The 15,793-nt window shown below is 45.8% G+C and overlaps 3 protein-coding genes across 6 annotated transcripts in view; all 3 read left to right on the forward strand.

The window, feature by feature from the left end:
- Nucleotides 1-237: 237 nt before the first annotated feature.
- On the forward strand, nt 238-7,827 carry smpd5 (sphingomyelin phosphodiesterase 5). Of its 3 annotated transcripts, none has more exons than XM_055904336.1 (8): nt 238-759; nt 1,731-2,930; nt 3,363-3,438; nt 4,780-4,920; nt 5,176-5,265; nt 5,614-5,677; nt 6,051-6,210; nt 6,964-7,827. In XM_055904336.1, the coding sequence occupies exons 2-8, from the start codon at nt 1,752-1,754 to the stop codon at nt 7,072-7,074; spliced, it is 1,821 nt and encodes a 606-aa protein (XP_055760311.1). In that variant the 5' UTR covers nt 238-759; nt 1,731-1,751; the 3' UTR covers nt 7,075-7,827. The 3 variants fall into 3 exon arrangements, with proteins under 3 accessions (XP_055760311.1, XP_055760309.1, XP_055760310.1); XM_055904334.1 differs by having other exon boundaries at nt 239-759; nt 1,643-2,930; XM_055904335.1 differs by having other exon boundaries at nt 239-759; nt 1,646-2,930.
- A 74-nt stretch (nt 7,828-7,901) lies between these two features.
- Nucleotides 7,902-11,111, forward strand: malsu1 (mitochondrial assembly of ribosomal large subunit 1). Its single transcript, XM_055904341.1, has 4 exons — nt 7,902-8,325; nt 8,849-9,027; nt 9,291-9,372; nt 10,460-11,111. Exons 1-4 carry the CDS (start codon nt 8,016-8,018, stop codon nt 10,618-10,620), a joined length of 732 nt encoding a protein of 243 aa, XP_055760316.1. The 5' UTR covers nt 7,902-8,015; the 3' UTR covers nt 10,621-11,111.
- Nucleotides 11,112-11,419: 308 nt separating this feature from the next.
- The window catches only part of LOC129837856 (serine/threonine-protein kinase 31-like), a 36,326-nt gene continuing 31,952 nt past the window's right edge, over nt 11,420-15,793 (forward strand). For both annotated transcript variants that reach the window (XM_055904332.1, XM_055904333.1), the window contains exons 1-8: nt 11,420-11,789; nt 11,964-12,011; nt 12,108-12,160; nt 12,334-12,432; nt 12,526-12,594; nt 12,748-12,906; nt 13,104-13,226; nt 13,319-13,530. In XM_055904332.1, the coding sequence (XP_055760307.1) occupies nt 11,993-12,011; nt 12,108-12,160; nt 12,334-12,432; nt 12,526-12,594; nt 12,748-12,906; nt 13,104-13,226; nt 13,319-13,530 (734 nt within the window). In that variant the 5' untranslated portion in view covers nt 11,420-11,789; nt 11,964-11,992. The remainder of the gene's footprint in view (nt 11,790-11,963; nt 12,012-12,107; nt 12,161-12,333; nt 12,433-12,525; nt 12,595-12,747; nt 12,907-13,103; nt 13,227-13,318; nt 13,531-15,793) is intronic.

Here is a 15,793-nt window from a genome sequence, read left to right on the forward strand (position 1 = left end):
TGCCAGAGACATGAATGTTAATTTTTCTGCCATAAACTGCCTCCAATGTCATTTTACAGAATGTGCCAGTACATCCAACCGGCCTCACAATCGCAGACCATGTGTAACCACGCAGGCCCATTCACATCCAGCTTCTTCACCTGCAGGATCGTCTGGGTGGGGGGTGCTGAGGAGTATTTCTGTCTGTAGTAAAGCCATTTTGTGGGGAGAAACTAATTCTGATTGGCTGGGATTTGCTCCCCAGTGGGTGGGCCTGGCTGCCAAGGGGGTGGACCTATACCCTCCAAGGCCCACCCATAGCTACACCCTGCCCAGTCATGTGAAATCCAATGATTAGGGCCAAATTAATTTCTTTCAGTTGACTGATTTTCTTATATGAACAGTAACTCAGTAAAGTCTTTGAAATTGTTGCCTTTCAATATTGTAACGACCCTTATAAGCGCGAATCCACGCTTAATAACCCTTCTACTGTTCATATAAGGAAATATGTTCAGCTCACTTGTCATTTCAGACGAGCACGCACACGGTGGGAAATAAGCAGCATGCACGCGCAAACTGTCTAGACTGGAGTTGGCTACTCCCTGCGCGGGACAAGTAGTAAACTGGTCGCTGGAATCCTTGTATTCTGTTTTATACAGGAATATTGAATGAAAAATATCCACAGAATGACAAGGCCAACTTAGCAGTAGCCATAGTTACATGTATTTAGACGGATAAATTCACATTTTATGAAGGAAGTGGACTCTTCTACGCAGACGGGTAAGAATATAGGTGCATAGTTCATGTTAACGTTTGCTAACCTAGCTAAACTATTTTAGCTAGCTAGTAGCTAACATTAGTCCACGAACGTGTGGCTATGCAAATGTGTAAGACAAAATTGTCTTGTTTATGAATGATACATTGTGCATGTGAGCACCTGCTACATAGCCCAAATTAGTGAACATTTTCAAACTGGTTGAATTAGCCAGGTAACGTTAGTACTCCCACGTTAACGTTAGCTGGCTAGCTAGCTAACCACGCCACGTCAGTTGTGAGAACAGCATTTGGGGCGAGTCGATCATTTCAAAGAAACAAGCACACACAACGAGAACTTGAGAATCAATCGATATCACATTCATTCATGACTGATGTTGGTTGGCATGACAGTGTCAGCAGAAATGCGAACTCAGGGGCGTCATTGTCGGAAAGTGTGGGTCTTTTTGGAGCCTTTGTGTGGACTATTTTGAACGTTGCACCGACCACTAGTAGTATACTACACATCTGTCGCTGTAGCGATTAGTGAATTCGTGCAGATGGTGACGTCTGGATTAACAGTAGTTTGGGTAAGATACCCGTATATTCGTCTCCTCTTGCACTCCTTTCCAACAATGTCTGTCTATCCACCAACCCAGCCCTTCATGTGCGCGCAGCCCAGTAAGCCAATGTAATCTTCCTTTCTACTCCAATTGATCCCGTGTACTATGACGCACCAGCTGTCGCCCAGCCCCCTTGGGTTAATTCTGGTTTCCCGAACGGGAGTCATTTCCTTGACAACCACGCAACTTCATGCACTATTGATTTACCTCACTATTGGAGCCAGGAAAGGTCTGAAAACACCCTCTACATGTCCTGTCTGTGTGTTGTGTTCTACGTTTACTTCCAGTAGATTGCAGAGTCTGTCAGATGGTGAATAACCAGAGTGAGGTGAGCAGCTCGGAGCCCTGATGCCTGCTCTCCCTATTTGTGTCCAGAGGTGACTGAAGGAGGGAGGCATGTCTCTGCGGGAGTCCCCATTCCCCAACTGCTTTGTGGAGGGCCTCCATGCAGTGAGCTGGGGTCTCATCCTGCCCTGCTTCTGGTTCCTGGACCGCCTCATTGCCGTCTGCATGTCCACCAGCCTGGAACGCACCCAGCGGCAAGAGCAGGAGTGTTACCTCCACCCTCTCAAGGTGTTCTTCGGCTTCATCCTCTTCATCGCCCTCTTCCTGGTCACGGCTCCCCTGGCCTTCCTGGGGTTCCTGCTTTGGGCTCCCCTCCAGGCTGCCCGAAGGCCGTTCTCCTACCACCAGGAGTCGCCATCGAGGCCAGCACCAGCCGAGGAGGGAGAGAGGAACCTGGGCTTTGAGGCAGGGGCCAACAAGGCCACTTTTGGTTTTGCTACTGCCAACCTGTGCCTATTGCCGGACGGCATCGCGCGCTTCAACAACCTAGGGCACACGCAGCGCCGTGCCACCGCCATCGGCCGGAGCATCGTGCAGGGCGTGAACCGGCCACACATCCGCATCTTCGTGGACTCTCCCAGTAGCTGTGGCACCCTCAGCCCCTCCAGTAGCCTGCTCCCCGGCCCCTCCACCACCAGCCCTGCCTCATACGGCTCTACAGACCCAGCCTGCCAGCCACCATCCCAGGCCCATTCAGATGAGGACCAAGCTGACGGAGCGGTCCCAACAACGACGCCCCCCAAGCCCAGTGACTCAAACTATGTGGTGTACGTGCCCTGTGACGACACTGAGGAGTCTTCCCATTCTCCCGCCCCCGTCATCAACACCAACCACAACTCCAATCAGCAGGACCGGAAGGGCCACAGGAACCCTCCGCGGGCCCTACGCACTCAGGGGGTCGCGCAGCGCGGTCAGGCTGGGCCAGACGACGTGCCCTGGGAGGTGTCCTCTCTCTTCCCGGCCAACGTGGACATCCTGTGTCTGGAGGAGGTGTTTGATAAGAGGGCAGCTGTGAAGCTGACCAACACCCTGGGGCCCCTGTTCAACCACATACTGTATGATGTAGGGGTGTACGCCTGCCAGCCTCCTGGCAGCTGCTCCTCCTTTAAGTTCTTCAACAGCGGCCTGTTCCTGGCCAGCCGTTACCCAGTGCTGGAGGCCCAGTACCACTGCTTCCCTAACGGCCGGGGGGAGGACGCCCTGGCTGCTAAAGGCCTGCTCTCTGCCAAGGTACCACTCACCACAGAGGTCCTATTACATTACTAGAGGGGATGAAGTCAATGGGCTGATATTGGCAGCCATTTTGATTAAATTAAGGAGAAATACAGTTCTAATTTGTAATTCTATGCCACTCACTGTCATTATAGCTCTTGTCTTTCTCACCTCTCGCCTGCACTTAGGGTTTTTTCTGCTTATAATAACGTGAAATGTGGTTGTTTTTTTCCTACTAACTTTAGTTGAATGCACTGACTGTAAGTCTCTCTGGAGAAGAGTGTCTGGTAAATGACTCATGTAAATGTAGTGTCATCTGGTTGCCGTTAACGTTCCTACTGTATTGAGTTATTGTAATGATAACGGCCACTCCATTTTACCATGGCTTAAACAACATCAACAACACAGTTCATACCCTGTGGTGAAGTAATGGTTTGTGGGTGTTCCCAGGTGCTAGTTGGCCAGAATCAGAAAGAGAAGAAGCTGGTTGGATATTTTAACTGCACACACCTCCATGCACCTGAAGGCAAGTCATCTTCATTCATTTTTAAACTTAATCCAAAATGGCCGCCTCTTCTCTATTTACAGCACAACTTCTCACATAGCTCGTTATAATTGAGCTACTACTGTACATTGCATTGTATTAACACTGTTTATGCACTCTGAGGAAGGCACAAGGATGCCAAAACGTTGGTAAATACCCATTAAATTGCAGGGAGTTTATACATGGAGTGTGCGACTTTCTTTATTTTGATAGTTTATAGTTTATTAGCCGTTAGTCAGCGCCTCCACACAAACTATTATTCTGGGCGTGCGCCAGCTCATGTTTTTTTTAATCTCCACTGTTTATGCACACCACACATTTATATACCGGATTCCTGACATAGCGCACTGTAATATACAGTGTCTACTGCTGTACATATCACTCTTAGTGTATCTTTTTGGTGTGTGTGTATATATGCACAGATTGCATTTGTTGTGTTTAGGTTCTGAACAGACAGAGTAAAAACTCAAACGGACGACTAGAGAAAAGCCACGTTTATTCAACCCACTGGGTGCCTCAGCTGCAAGCACAACATACAAGTACATATCTATACCTTCTGACTAGGAGTCACCTCCCTTTTATGACTAAGATAAACAATCCGTCTCTGTTGCTAGGCAGGAACTAAATCTGTTCCTCTTACTGGTGTTGTCATGGCCCTGCATGAGTCTAGAACCTTCAGTAGCGCGTGTGTGTGATAGGACTGTAGTTAGCTGGTCTTCTGGGTGGGCCCCTCTGCCCCCCCCCCCCCCCCAGAGATTTCTTCTCTCTTCTACTGTTCACCTTATTGAGTTCCACAGCAGCTGGCCTGCCTTGTCAGGTACTGAGACTAGACTGTTGTTCTGTACCTCCTTCCTTTAGAAATATTACTATTCAGCAATAACATGTTTAAACAGACAGAAACTTTCTGTACTTCCCATTGTCTCGCTCGGTAACTTTCCATAAAAAAAGTTCCTATTCTTCATTCATTGACCCCTAACATACAGTTATTTTATACATGTAAAGTAATCAATAAGGTCTAATATGGTGACAGGAATAAGTATATTTCAAGCCAGAATCTGACAGTTAATTGGGTTTTCTAAAATTGTTTTGTTTTTTGTTATTTGTGTACTTGTTTGACATTTTTACTGCCCTGTTAAAAGCTAGTAGTACAAGCATTTCACTGCACCCGCTGTAACATCTGCTTAACTCTGTATGTGACCAATAAACTTTGATTTGGGACGCAGTAATTATCTGTCCAGCACCAGTCTCTCTCTGCTTGTAATGTAATGGGGTCAATGGTGTTGAGAGAACTGATCCCTGTGTGTCCTGTGATTGGCTGAGCAGGTGAAGGGGAGATCCGCTGTGAGCAGCTCAACATGCTCACCAAGTGGATCCAGGAGTTCCAGGTGACCAATAGCAAGCCTGATGAGGTGGTCGTGTTTGACGTGCTTTCTGGGGATTTCAACTTCGACAACTGCTCACCTGGTACGTCTGCGTCCCAAATTGAATCATATTCTCTATACAGTGCACTACTTTTGATGAGAGCCCTATGGGTCTTGGTCAAATGTAGTACACTATATAGGGAATAGGGTGTCATTTTTGGATACCTTTCTGTCTACGTACAGAGTACATTGGCTCTGCATGCAGTTTGTCTTCTATAGATGGGTATCTGTGTGGGCTTGATGTCGTGCAACAGGTTTCCACATTGTTCCATGTTTCTGTGTGTTGGTCCTTGGTCAGATGACAGTCTAGAACAGAGGCACAGTCTGTTTGAGGAGTACAGAGACCCCTGCAGGGCCGGGCCGGGCCAGGAGAAGCCCTGGGTCATTGGTGAGTTGGACTGTTGCACTATCTTTAGATCCCAAATGGCATCCTATTCCCTATACACTGTACTACTTTTGTCCAGGGCCCATAGGTAAGTAGTGTACTATTTAGAAATAAGGTGCCATTTGGGATACATAGCTGACATACAGGCCTACAAGGCATTAGGTTCCTCTTGATGTCCTCTTGTGCACATTTATGTGACATGATTAATGTTTTTAACCTCTTGTATAGTCAGTCTCCTGTACAGGCCCCAGCCCATGTTAACTATATTGTCTGTTTTATGTCTTGTAAGGAGTTTATTTTTTTTTAAATGTGGAAATGGACAAAAATGTTTTCTTATGTTATATCGTTCAGGCACTTTGCTGGAACAGCCTACTCTGTATCATGAGGATGTAAGGACCCCAGAGAATCTTCAAAGGTATGCTATCCCTCAGACTGCATTCACTGGATGTAGTCAATGGGCCCTGGTCAAAACAGTGCACTACAACACATTGAAACCACTGGTAACTTTAATAATGTTTACATACGGTATTCTATCCTATTCTACTGTGTCTTAGTCAATGTCGCTCTGACATTGCTCATCCAACTATTTATATATTTTTAATTCCTTTACTTTAGATTGTGTGTGTTAGATATTACTGCACTGTTGGAGCTAGAAACACAAGCATTTCGCTACATCCGCAATAATATCTGCTAAACACGCGTATGTGACCAATTTATATATGATTTGATATGGAATAAGGTGTCGTTTGGGACGTCCTAAGTTCCCCTGATCCCTTCCCTGTCTCTAGGACCCTGGAGAGAGAGGAGTTGAGGAAGCAGTACATCTCCTCTCCTGTGGCCTTGGAAGGCTGTCCCATGGTCTACCCTGAGTTGGGTCAGCCTTGGGTGGGGCGCCGCATCGACTACATCCTCTACAGAGAGAGCTCCATCTCCAAGCACTGCCGAACTGTAAGTGTTTCCATACTTTTCCCCTCTCTGGTTAGCTAGCTAGGTTAGCTAACATGAGCTAGCTATCAGATACCTGCCTTCTCATTCAGCTGTATAGAAGAGTCCACTTCCTTCATGTTCTCCTCTCCACACTCCTGACCTCCACCTGTGTTATTGAAATGATTGCTTGGAACACCATGAGGATGTGTTCTAGGAAATACAACAGCGTGTGTCTGGCTGGCTGCGGGCGTCACGACAGCGTGCGTCTGGCTGGCTGCGGGCGTCACGACAGCGCGCGTCTGGCTGGCTGCGGGCGTCACGACAGCGCGCGTCTGGCTGGCTGCGGGCGACACGACAGCGCGCGTCTGGCTGGCTGCGGGCGACACGACAGCGCGCGTCTGGCTGGCTGCGGGCGACACGACAGCGCGCGTCTGGCTGGCTGCGGGCGACACGACAGCGCGCGTCTGGCTGGCTGCGGGCGACACGACAGCGCGCGTCTGGCTGGCTGCGGGCGACACGACAGCGCGCGTCTGGCTGGCTGCGGGCGCCACGACAGCGCGCGTCTGGCTGGCTGCGGGCGCCACGACAGCGCGCGTCTGGCTGGCTGCGGGCGCCACGACAGCGCGCGTCTGGCTGGCTGCGGGCGCCACGACAGCGCGCGTCTGGCTGGCTGCGGGCGCCACGACAGCGCGCGTCTGGCTGGCTGCGGGCGCCACAATGTGTGGGTCTATTATTAACTCTGGTGTTATTGCATCTTTTTCTTCTCTGCTATAGGAAATTGAGGAGTTCACCTTTGTGACCCAGCTTGCTGGCCTCACCGACCACATTCCAGTGGGCCTGAGGCTCAATGTGTTCCTGGACTCAGACACTGCCCAGTCCGAATGAGTGACAACCCAAGCCTGAATCCATTTGGGGAGAAGGGAAAGATATGTACTTCATTCCAAATGGCACACTATTCCCTATATAGTGCACTACTTTTGACCAAAGTCCTATGGGTGTCATTTTGGATGCAAGCATCTACTATGCACCACACGGGTACAACAATTTTCACAGCAACAATTACAAAGTAAACAGACCAATGAAAAATGCCAAGGGTCATGTTGGGGGTGAGCTGGCCTGTATCCTCAGTCAGAGAGATGGAAATGGGCATCCCAAATGGCACCCTATATAGTGCACTACATTGTCTGATAGCTGCTGGATTAAAACTGATATTGATTTGCTGGTGCTGCATACAGAGACCAAATCTAAGCTGAGTAATGACATGACTCACTGAGTTATATATACATGTGGGCCTTTTCAGGTCAGGGGCATTGATAACTCAATTTTATACAGTCAATCTTACTTTTGGTAAATTGTTGGTACTGAAAATATTTTATATTTTTTCACTCTGATTTCACGATAATGCCTGTGGAAAATAAATGATCTCACTGAAATGCACCAAATGTTTGACTCTCTTACTGATTACAAAGGTGGTAAAAAATAAATATTTGAAGAATATTTTGTGTGGAGGGGGTGGTGAAACAGATTAAACCAAAAACAGTAACACAATTTGATAAATATGGATGCATTCAGAAACCTTTATAAGAAGTTGATTGTATGGCTTTAGAGAGCGATTAAATATGTTTTATAGCTGAAACAGAGCAGCGGTAAAGCCGGCGGTAAAGCGCATCCAGGAGGACTACTGTACGGAAGGAGGCATAAACAGCGAAGAAAACACCTCAACCAATCAGAGTCCTGGAATCAGAAACACTTCCTGTTTCTAGACAGTCCTTGGAAAAACAAACAAATCAAATGCGTTTTGATGGCAATGACACGATAGCTAAATCATGTGTGTACTAAATTGTTCTAGGCAATTTCTCTCTCAGATACTTTCACAGAATGTTATTCGAGGGTATACTGGTGTCGTTAGAGGTGCGTGTTTAATTTCAAAAGCGCGACGCAGCACAACATTTTTGTATCGACGTAACACATGTCTTGCCTCTCAACAATTGCATCCATATCTCTCTGCATTTTACAACGGTATTAGACGATATTACGCCGATTTACATAATGAAGAGAATGTTTTAAAATTGGACAGCCCTGGCAAGCTTCTGGCACAACAAGATGAATATGAGATGCAGAGTGACTCAAGCAAAAGTAAGTAGAACTAAAATTGACTTAATCAGATAACTAGCTAGCTAACGTTAGTAGTGTGAGTAACGTTACATGGTTACAAGGCACCCAATTCAATTACAAAGTCACACTATCTGATCTAGCTAAGCGCCATACCTGCCTCTTCGTGTTAAAGTTCGTTACGTATTTTTTCGAAATGACAGGGTTGTGCATGACACTTTTCTGTAGACCAATTATAAAGCTTCATATAGGGATAACTATCGGAGTTTACTCACCTCCAAAACACCACCTCCAAAACATTCTACTATAAATACAGGCAAAAAACAAATGCAAAATGGTCTCCTTTTCCATTCCACAGAAATCAGTTATAGTCAATATGTAGTTTGAATCTTTCCAAAACATGTTTCACAGGATAGATTCTATGTAACATTTTAAATGAAACTTCCTTTACTTTGTTACTGATACAATACACCCAGGCTAGTGTATTACGAATGAACATACTGAATGACTGTTTAGTGTTATGATCCTCCCTCTCTCCTTGCTGTAGGAAACCCGCAGGAGGACTTTAACATCGACGTGTTGGTGTCCCTGCTCCGCCAGGAGAATGCAGCAGACATCTGTGTCATCAAGGTGCCTGAGGACATCAAGTACACAGACTACTTCATCGTTGTCAGCGGTTCCTCCTCAAGACACCTCCGTGCCATGGCCCTCTACGCCATTAAAGTGGTAATTCCTTTATTGAATCAATTGTAGTTTTGCAAAATTCCGTTAACTTTCACCAAATTTCCAGGTTTTCCAGAAATCCTGGTAGGAAGAATCACAGAATCCGAAGGGAATCAGCAGGAAACCTGGGAATTTCCGGAAAAGTTACTCAAATTTTGCAACTGTATTTGGAACGTGAATAATGGTGCTGCTGGTCAAAGCTGTGCAGAAAACACCATGTACATTTGGCACCACTGTGTTGTAATACATGTTTCATATTTTGGCAGTACAAATATATGAAGAAAGATGGGGACCCACATGCCAAGATTGAGGGAAAGGATGCAGAAGACTGGATGTGCATTGACTTTGGTATGTTTGATGATCTGCTCCTGTGGATTATAGTACATGAAGATTAGAATCATTTACTGAAATAAGACACTGATGGTCTCTAGAAATATTACACTGATATATCTTCTCAGAATATGTGTGTAACCGATGTGAAATGGCTAGCTAGTTAGTGGTGGTGCGCGCTAATAGCGTTTCAATCGGCGACGTCACTCGCTCTGAGGCCTTGAAGTAGTTGTTCCCCTTGCTCTGCAAGGGCCGCGGCTTTTGTGGCGCGATGGGTAACGATGCTTCGTGGGTGACTGTTGTTTATGTTTGCAGAGGGTCCCTGGTTCTAGCCCAGGTAGGGGCAAGGAGAGGGACAAGCAAAACTGTTACATGTGGTTAATAAGGTAAGGTTATTACATTTGTGAACATGTCAATTTCTTACTTGCTAATCCCATTGCTCTCTCTTTCTCGCTGTCTCCTCTCGCTGTCTCCTCTCGCTGTCTCCTCTCTCTCTGTCTCCTCTCTCTGTCTCCTCTGTCTCCTCTCTCTCTCTCTGTCTCCTCTCTCTCTGTCTCCTCTCTCTCTGTCTCCTCTCTCGCTCTGTCTCCTCTCTCGCTCTGTCTCCTCTCTCGCTCTGTCTCCTCTCTCTCTCTGTCTCCTCTCGCTCTGTCTCCTCTCTCGCTCTGTCTCCTCTCTCGCTCTGTCTCCTCTCTCGCTCTGTCTCCTCTCTCGCTCTGTCTCCTCTCTCGCTCTGTCTCCTCTCTCGCTCTGTCTCCTCTCTCGCTCTGTCTCCTCTCTCGCTCTGTCTCCTCTCTCGCTCTGTCTCCTCTCTCGCTCTGTCTCCTCTCTCGCTCTGTCTCCTCTCTCGCTCTGTCTCCTCTCTCGCTCTGTCTCCTCTCTCGCTCTGTCTCCTCTCTCGCTCTGTCTCCTCTCTCGCTCTGTCTCCTCTCTCGCTCTGTCTCCTCTCTCGCTCTGTCTCCTCTCTCGCTCTGTCTCCTCTCTCGCTCTGTCTCCTCTCTCGCTCTGTCTCCTCTCTCGCTCTGTCTCCTCTCTCGCTCTGTCTCTCTTCTCTCTCTGTCTCTCTTCTCTCTCTGTCTCTCTTTCTCTCCTTTCCCCCTTGTAGGAAGGATGGTGGTCCACTTCATGCTACCAGAGACCAGAGAGGTGTATGAACTGGAGAAGCTGTGGACACTGCGTTCTCTTGATGAACAGTTGAGCTCCATCCCTGTTGAGACGCTCCCAGAGGACTTCATATATGGAGCCGATGTCAATGTCACCAAGTGACTCAACAATTAAAGAACTGTTGAGACTGGAGTGTTATTTATTGAAAAGAAGAGACACTGAGTCTGCTTCTTAAATGGCACCCTATTCCCTTTATAGTGCACTACTTTTGACCAGACCTATTCCCTTTATAGTGCACTACTTTTGACCGGAGTCTTATGGGCCCTGTAGGGAAAAGCAGCGTACCATTTGGGGCTCATTCCAAATGTTGAAAACTGCAGTTACTGGTTGAATTCAGCCTGTTATTTGAAGTTATCCTCTAAGCTTTGATCTTTGTTACCATTATAAACCAGTCTGCTATGCAGACTAGATGACACAAGAAGTGTCTTACAATCATGGTTGTTAATGTTTGCACTGGAATGTAGCTAGGGGTTTAGGGTTTTTGTGTGTGTTAAGATGTATTGATGCAAATGGGGAGGGGGATTCAGTGGCAATGGTGGTTTGGGCATTTCATCAGAAGACTGAATTTTATTAAAGAATTAATATAAAAAATACTTTTCATAAGATATTGTATTGTTCATGATGACTCCTGGCTGGCCACACATTATTACATTCAGTAGATGGTAACAGTGACATCATCTGGTGCAGAGCTTGGTATATAAACAACAGAACAATTGTTTGTTGGCTATAGTCAGTGTATAAAGCTAAACAAAATATGGTCTTGTGCAGCTCCTTGTAACTTAAGAACGATCAGTGGTGGAAAAAGTACCACATTTTCATACTTGAGTAAGAGTAGATACCTTAAGAGAAAATGACTCAAATAAAAGTGAGTCACCCAGTAAAATACTACTTGAGTAAAAATATACTTAAGCATCAAAAGTGAAGGTATAAATAATTACATTTCTTATATAAAGCATTTTCTTGTGTTTTTAATTTACGGAAAGCCAGGGGCGTGGTCCAACACTCAGACATTATTTACAAACGAAGTATCTGTTTATGTGAGTCCGCCAGATCAGAGGCGCTCCGCGTTGCGTCAAGTTTAAGAACACCCCCTCGTGCCTTATCGCTTTAATATGTACTACACATTATTTACATCTGCTAAGAGACCCACTGTAGAGTATCACAGAAAAAAATGCCTTCGGGCGTGCCCGTTTGCTTGACCTCAGCATTCATTTTCTCAAAGTGCATACATTTTTTTCGTTTACAGAAGACGCATATCAAGGTCCAAACAGGTGAGATTATTAGATTATTTTTGTCTGTTTCATGGACAACTACTGTTTTTTTTTTGAACAAATGATTTCTCCAAAAACTTTAATTTATAAATGGATAGATTTCACGTTGGCCTAGTCAGGGAGCCGTAGCCATGCATGCTGGGGCATAATCATGTTGTGTTTTGTACATCACAGCCAATCAACCTATAAACATAGACCAATGAATGATGGACGGTGAGAATAGTGAGTATTTTTTTGTCGTCTAAATATTTCTATACCTATCCACTTAATTATGAAAAATATCCTTCACGTATTAATACTGGTTTCATTTAATTTTAGTGGAGCTTGTTGGTGTAACACACGTGTTGGATGCCAGCACGTTTTGGGCACAGGTAACGTAACTAACTACACGTAGCACATCCCACTATTGAATTCATTAACATTAGAACTTTGGTTGAACATTTCACCTGTTGATTGAGTCATTTGATTTACACAAGAACACCAAAGAAATGTAACCCAAACATGTACACACAGTAAACTCCCATATCTTTGTTATGTGTTGTAGAATGTCAAGGATGATCAAGCCATTGAAAACATAAGAAATGCCTTGGCAGACAAATGCCCAACAGCCCCAAGGTTACTTGGAACTCCCAATCCTCAGAAGGTAAAGAAAGGTAGCAGCTAGACTTGGGGGATGGAGAAGAGAGACCATTATCATTGGATTGATACATTGCATCTATCTTGTGTTTGCATCTAGATTTATGGGGCAGTCTTCTCTGAGGACAGCTATTGGTACAGGTGCAAGGTCCTGCAGCAGACTGATAATGTGAGTCAATGAGTGTCTGGATACTACCCACATGGCACCCTATTCCCTATAGTGCACTACTTATCCCTATAGGCCCTGGTCAAAAGTAGTGCATTAATATAGGGAATAGGATGTGGATGCAGACTGACATTCCAATCTCCATCTTGTGTCCAGTTTCACGTGTCCTACATTGACTATGGGAACACAGAGTTTGTCAGTCGGTCAGCTCTGGTGGAGCTGCCAGGGGATCTACAGGCACCTTGTCTGGCCAAGAAGTACAAGTTCCGGGGCTTCAATGTGTCCACTGACCAAGACTCAGCACATTTCCTGCAGGTACTCTGTTCCGCTCCATGTCATTAATGTCTATGTGGAAATATGGCAGGTCCCCCTCGCAAAATAGGATTCTTATCTCAAGGGTTAGTGTTTAGTATTTGGTGTCATATATGTGTGAATGGGTTGACACATTGTGATGTATTTTGAATAGAGTCCTTCTGCTCACAAAATGTGCATTGACTTGTTTTGCTCTTTAGGGAAAGGCCTTCCTAAAGAATCTGATCTATGGGAAGAAGGTCCGCATCCAGAAGAAGTCAGTCTGCTTTGACGGGACCATCCTGGTCCAGGCTTTTCAGGGAAACCTGAACATCGGTGAAGAGGTCCTCAAACAAACCTCTGTCTGTTATGTCCTGTAAGGAGTTTTTATGATTCAAGGCACATCTTGAAAACTGACAATAAAATGCTCTCTTAGGTTTTGAAGATGAAGTTTGCCAAGTTCACCCTCCCGGGGAGTAACCGTGAGAGCCCTATGTCTGTGCGGGCCCTGCAGGAGTCCCATTGCCTGTGGCCTCAGCGGGTGTTGGATTGGGCTGGCCCCCAGGGAGATGGGGACATGCCTGGCTCTACAGTCTGCATGCCCAAACTACGGCCTGCTTTCCCCGACCAGAGTCCCCTTTCAATGAAGTAAGATACCTGTCTGTCTGTTCCGCTGGGATAATGAAGTAAGATACCTGTCTGTCTGTTCCGCTGGGATAATGAAGTAAGACACCTGTCTGTCTGTTCCGCTGGGATAATGAAGTAAGACACCTGTCTGTCTGTTCCGCTGGGATAATGAAGTAAGACACCTGTCTGTCTGTTCCGCTGGGATAATGAAGTAAGACACCTGTCTGTCTGTTCCGCTGGGATAATGAAGTAAGACACCTGTCTGTCTGTTCCGCTGGGATAATGAAGTAAGACACCTGTCTGTCTGTTCCGCTGGGATAATGAAGTAAGACACCTGTCTGTCTGTTCCGCTGGGATAATGAAGTAAGACACCTGTCTGTCTGTTCCGCTGGGATAATGAAGTAAGACACCTGTCTGTCTGTTCCGCTGGGATAATGAAGTAAGACACCTGTCTGTCTGTTCCGCTGGGATAATGAAGTAAGACACCTGTCTGTCTGTTCCGCTGGGATAATGAAGTAAGACACCTGTCTGTCTGTTCCGCTGGGATAATGAAGTAAGACACCTGTCTGTCTAGGACTGTGTTTTCTGTCTGTTCCTCTGGGATCCCAAGGACTGGAAATGTTTTGTTCCAGCCCAGCACTAGCACAGCTGATTTAACTAATCAAGAGCTTTGCGAGTAGTTGAATCAGGGGTGTTAGCAGTGGCCCATACTTTGACTTTTTCACTTGACATGACTAATCCTGTGGTGTGAATGGTATTGGGAGATCGGGCTGCCTTCTGAGAATCCGCAGACGAGCGAGTAAACTCCCACTGCCTTCCGTTATACTTGCTAACATGCAATCATTGGAAAATAAAATTGATGATCTTTGATTATCCTACCAACGGGACATATAAGATATTACAGTTCTTAGTTTCACCGAATTGTGGCTGAACGACGACACGGATAATATAGAGCTGCTGAGATTTTCCATGCACCGGCAGAACAGAGATGCTATGTCTGGTAAGACATAGCGTGGGGGTGTGTGTCTTTATCAATAACAGCTGGTGCGCGATGTCTAATATTAAAGAAGTCTCGAGGTATTGCTTGCCTGAGGTAGAGTACCTAATGATATGTTGTAGACCACATTATCTACCAAGAGAGTTCTCATCTATATTATTCGTAGCCGTCTATTTACCACCACAGACCGATGCTGGCACTAAGACCGCACTCAACCAACTCTAATAAGGCCATAAGTAAACAACAAAATGCTCATCCAGAAGTGCCGCTCCTAGTGGCCGGGGACTTTAATGCAGGCGAATTTAAATCAGTTTTACCACATTTTTACCAGCATGTCACATGTGCAACTAGAGGGGGAAAAACTAGACCACCTTTACTCCACACACAGAGATGCATACAAAGCTCTCCCCTGCCCTCCATTTGGCTCATCTGACCATAATTCTATCCTCCTGATTCCTGCTTACAAGCAAAAACTAAAGCAGGAAGTACCAGTGACTCGCTCAATACGGAAGTGGTCAGATGATGCGGATGCTACTCTACAGGACTGTTTTGCTAGCACACACTGGAATCTGTTCTGGGATTCCTCCGATGTCATTGAGGAGTACACCACATCAGTCATCGGCTTCATCAATAAGTGCATCAATGATGTCGTCCCCACAGTGACCGTACGTACATACCCCAACCAGAAGCCATGGATTACAGGCAACATCCGCTTCGAGCTAAAGGCTAGACCTGCCGCTTTCAAGGAGTGGGACACTAATCCGGAAGCTTTACTAGGACGTGTACTCAAAGTATGTGCGGACCAACTGGCAAGAGTCTTCACTGACATTTTCAACCTCTCCCTGACTGATGAGTATGTAATCCCAACATGTTTCAAGCAGACCACCATACTCACTGTGCCCAAAGAGGCGATGGTAACCTGCCTAAATGATTACCGCCCCGTAGCCATGAAGTGCTTTGAAAGGCTGGTCATGGCTCACATCAACAGCATCCTCCTGGATACCCTATACCAGGTATTCCCAAACTGGGGTATGTACGCACAATGCCTTTGGGGGTACGCCAAATAAAAATGTAATTCACTTTATAAAAAAATAAATGTGATTCACATTTACAACAGTCCATTTAGATTTTTCAACAGGGCTATATTTGGGTGAGGTTATTTTTCTCAACCGGAGTATTCTTGTTTCACTGCCAGAAAATAAAATGAAACCATATAGTGTTCAATAAAATAACACAATGTCAAATACGGGTAGCCTAGTCAAATAATTAACATCCAATCACATTAAC

Source organism: Salvelinus fontinalis, chromosome 38 (assembly GCF_029448725.1).
Source record: "Salvelinus fontinalis isolate EN_2023a chromosome 38, ASM2944872v1, whole genome shotgun sequence".
NCBI lineage: Eukaryota > Metazoa > Chordata > Actinopteri > Salmoniformes > Salmonidae > Salvelinus > Salvelinus fontinalis.